At 57.3% G+C, this 2,870-nt stretch overlaps 1 protein-coding gene across 1 annotated transcript in view; it reads right to left on the bottom strand.

Annotated features, from left to right (window-relative positions):
- LOC102850095 (protein SET-like) overlaps positions 1-1,095 on the bottom strand; it is an 84,649-nt gene extending 83,554 nt beyond the window's left edge. Inside the window, exon 1 of the mRNA XM_006897246.1 lies at positions 1,015-1,095. Within this exon, the coding sequence (XP_006897308.1) occupies positions 1,015-1,095 (81 nt within the window). The remainder of the gene's footprint in view (positions 1-1,014) is intronic.
- Between the last annotated feature and the right edge of the window lie 1,775 nt (positions 1,096-2,870).

The following is a 2,870-nucleotide window of genomic DNA, read 5'->3' as shown; positions in this document are numbered from 1 at the left end:
TGTTACGTGGTGGTGGTGGTAGCGTGTTACGTGGTGGTGATGGTGGTGGTGGCGTGTTACGTGGTGGTAGTGGTGGTGGTGGCGTGTTACGTGGTGGTGGTGGCGTGTTACGTGGTGGTGGTGGTGGTGGTGGTGCTCGAGGTCACCGAGTCATTTCCAGCTCACATCAAGCTTGCGCACAACAGCACAGAGCGCTCCCGATTCTTCATCGTCCTTACAAGCACTGCCAGGACTGAACGCACCGCTGCAGCCACTCACCCACCTCGTCAAGGAGTCCTCCTCTTCTTCACTGACCCTCTCCTGTCCCAGCAGCATGTCCTTCTTCAGGGCCTGGCCCCTGCTGCGCACAAGGCCCAGTACACTATCACCCCTGGCAGGTCTGGGAGAAGCGAGGTCATCCCCACTCAGTAAGAGGCCAGTGAGTTGGAGACTGTGGCTCAACAGTCTACATCCTGACCGTGCAGGAACGATGCACGTCCACAAAAGTGCCCAGTCCTCTCACCCCAGTGCCAATGAAGAAGCTCTGATCAGAGTGGCCCCGGGGCACAGAATGGGGCTTCCCCAAGGGGTCACCAAGGCTGTGGTCTCTGTGGAAGCAGACTGCACATCTTTGATGGCTGGTGGGTCTAAACAACTGATCTTTTATTTCACAGCTACGCACATAAAACTCTGTAGCACCAAGGATCCTGGGTTCAGGGCCGCAGGAAGGGCTGTCTCCTAGAAATGGAGTGGTGAAAAGAAGCACAGCGTGGTCTCTCCTCCGGAAAGTGAAGGTCCACACCACAAGGAAGATAGTCTTTCTTTTTAGCTTGGAATCAATCGTGGGTGATCCTTGGAAGATAGAGAGAAATGCTTGTTGTTGTTGTTGTATACAGTAGAGTAGGAACCGACCCACAGCTGCCCCTCTGGTCATTTCACCACTGCAGGTACCTGTCTGCGCGCCATGGAAGCTGGTGAGTCCAGTCCGTCACCCGCCTGGCTTCCACCACCAAGAGATGCAGCGTGAGACCTCACCCAGGAGACATGTCCGGCCACGTGAATGGACCTGTCGAGCTGGACCGGGTTCTCCAACAGGCCCCGGAGCAGACACGTCATGGAGGCAGTAACACAGGGAGCACGCTCTGCAGACATCACCGTGCCTGTCACAGTCACCAGGGCTGGGCGAGCTGTGACAGTGATTAAACAGCAGGAGGGAGGTACATACAGGCCTGTCACCCACACTTCTGCGGGTGCTTTGCCACGAGCCCTTCCCCGGAGCACACGCGTACCCTCTCACAGACGCATTTTCCTGGGCACAGAGCCACACTGCTGCCTCCGGTCCCCAGTCCACGGGCAACAAGGCATGTCTCTCAGGCCCTGGGTCAGCTTGCTTTCCACAGTGATGTCAGGATCTATCTTCATTCTAGAAAGATCTGTGGGGAGACCTTGATAAAGACCAAGGGTAAATGGGGATTAGAGCGCCTGACCAGCGCCTCCTTTGCTGTCCATGCAGACACCTGGGAAGGACGCACTAACTATGGGCTTCACCTCGGCCTTGAACAAGGGCTGAGATCCACCTGGAACCGCAGACCAAGAGCCCCGGGCAAAGGCTAACATCCATCAGCCCCCTCCCGCTCGGCTGCACCTCTAAACCATTTTAAAGCCGCATTTCCCCGCTCTGGGAGAGGGGTCTCCCCCCTTCCCCTCCCCCTCCCCTCCCCCGCCGCCCTGAACTTGACAATGCCTTCATGCAGGCTGACCCCGCCCGCTGTGCGGCTTTGTCTGGAGGAGAATGGAGCACACAGAGCTTTTGTGAAGACAGACATGATGATGATTTTGAATCCGAAGCTCATTTCTTTTCTTTTCCTTTTATTATTTTTCCTTCCTGGATCTAACAGCTGGTTCCCATCACAACTGGTGTTTGAAAGACACTGCAGAGAGCTGCACGTCAGTGCCACGGCCAGGTCCACAGCGTCTAACGGCTCGCTCACAGCTTGACTTAATCCAAGTAGCTCTGATTTGTGTCTTGTCCCTCGTTCTGTCCCCTCTCAAGACCCTCCAGAGGGTCATCCCTCCCACTCCTGTATCCCCTCCCGAGGCTCCGTGGATGGAATCCTGCCCTGGAGGCCCCTGTGCATCAAGAGGGCAGAGGGCATGTGCCCAGCTGCTTCCTTTAGAGAAAGGCCGAGACCCCCAGGGTCTGATCAGGGCTGTAGCCAGGGGTCTGGGCAGTCGCGGAATCACCTAGGCCCTCCTCGAGGTCCCTCTGTGCCCTCACCCCGCCCACACTCCCAGGTCCAAGATAATCTGGAAGCTTCCCTCTGTCCACAACTGGAGTCTGAGGCTTGCATGGTTTGGGGGCCTGGCAGTGGTCCATGTCTGGTCTCTGTGCAGTGACCAGCGGCCAGCGTCCTGCTCGTTCGTCTCCGGCTGCTAGGGGTCCTGGCAGCGTGCGGCCCCTCAGCTTTACTCGCCTCACCCCCCAATGAAAAAATTTCATGTAAAACAGAGGCACCAGGCTTCTTACAGGAAGTCGATGGAGGAGGTGGCAGTAACCAAGCTGGATGCAGCGGAAGCTGTAAGACCTGGAGAACATTCCCAAGGATCTCAGGACAGTGGGGCCACAGGGCAGAAGGTCAGTTGCTCAAGCTAATCCTGCAGGTCTGTCGCAGACCATGCTCAGAGACCGCGTCAGAGCCGTGTTCGCAAGGTTTCCACCTGGACATGTGAAGGGGGCCCAGGCCTGTGGCATCCCTGTGGCCTCGAACCTCCAGCCTCTCCGTAGCAGAGAGCTGGCTGTTTTTACCTGCAGGCACCCAGGTGAGACTGCTGTTCCGTGCTGTGGTGGTGACTGTGCTCACAGTGGCCACGTGACAGCAGAGTGGCCCCGT

This window comes from Elephantulus edwardii, unplaced genomic scaffold (genome assembly GCF_000299155.1).
Source record: "Elephantulus edwardii isolate Elephantulus edwardi_28Jun2011 unplaced genomic scaffold, EleEdw1.0 scaffold00207, whole genome shotgun sequence".
Taxonomy (NCBI): domain Eukaryota; kingdom Metazoa; phylum Chordata; class Mammalia; order Macroscelidea; family Macroscelididae; genus Elephantulus; species Elephantulus edwardii.
Note: the sequence above shows the minus strand (reverse complement) of the source record. Positions and strands in the feature narration are given on the sequence as shown.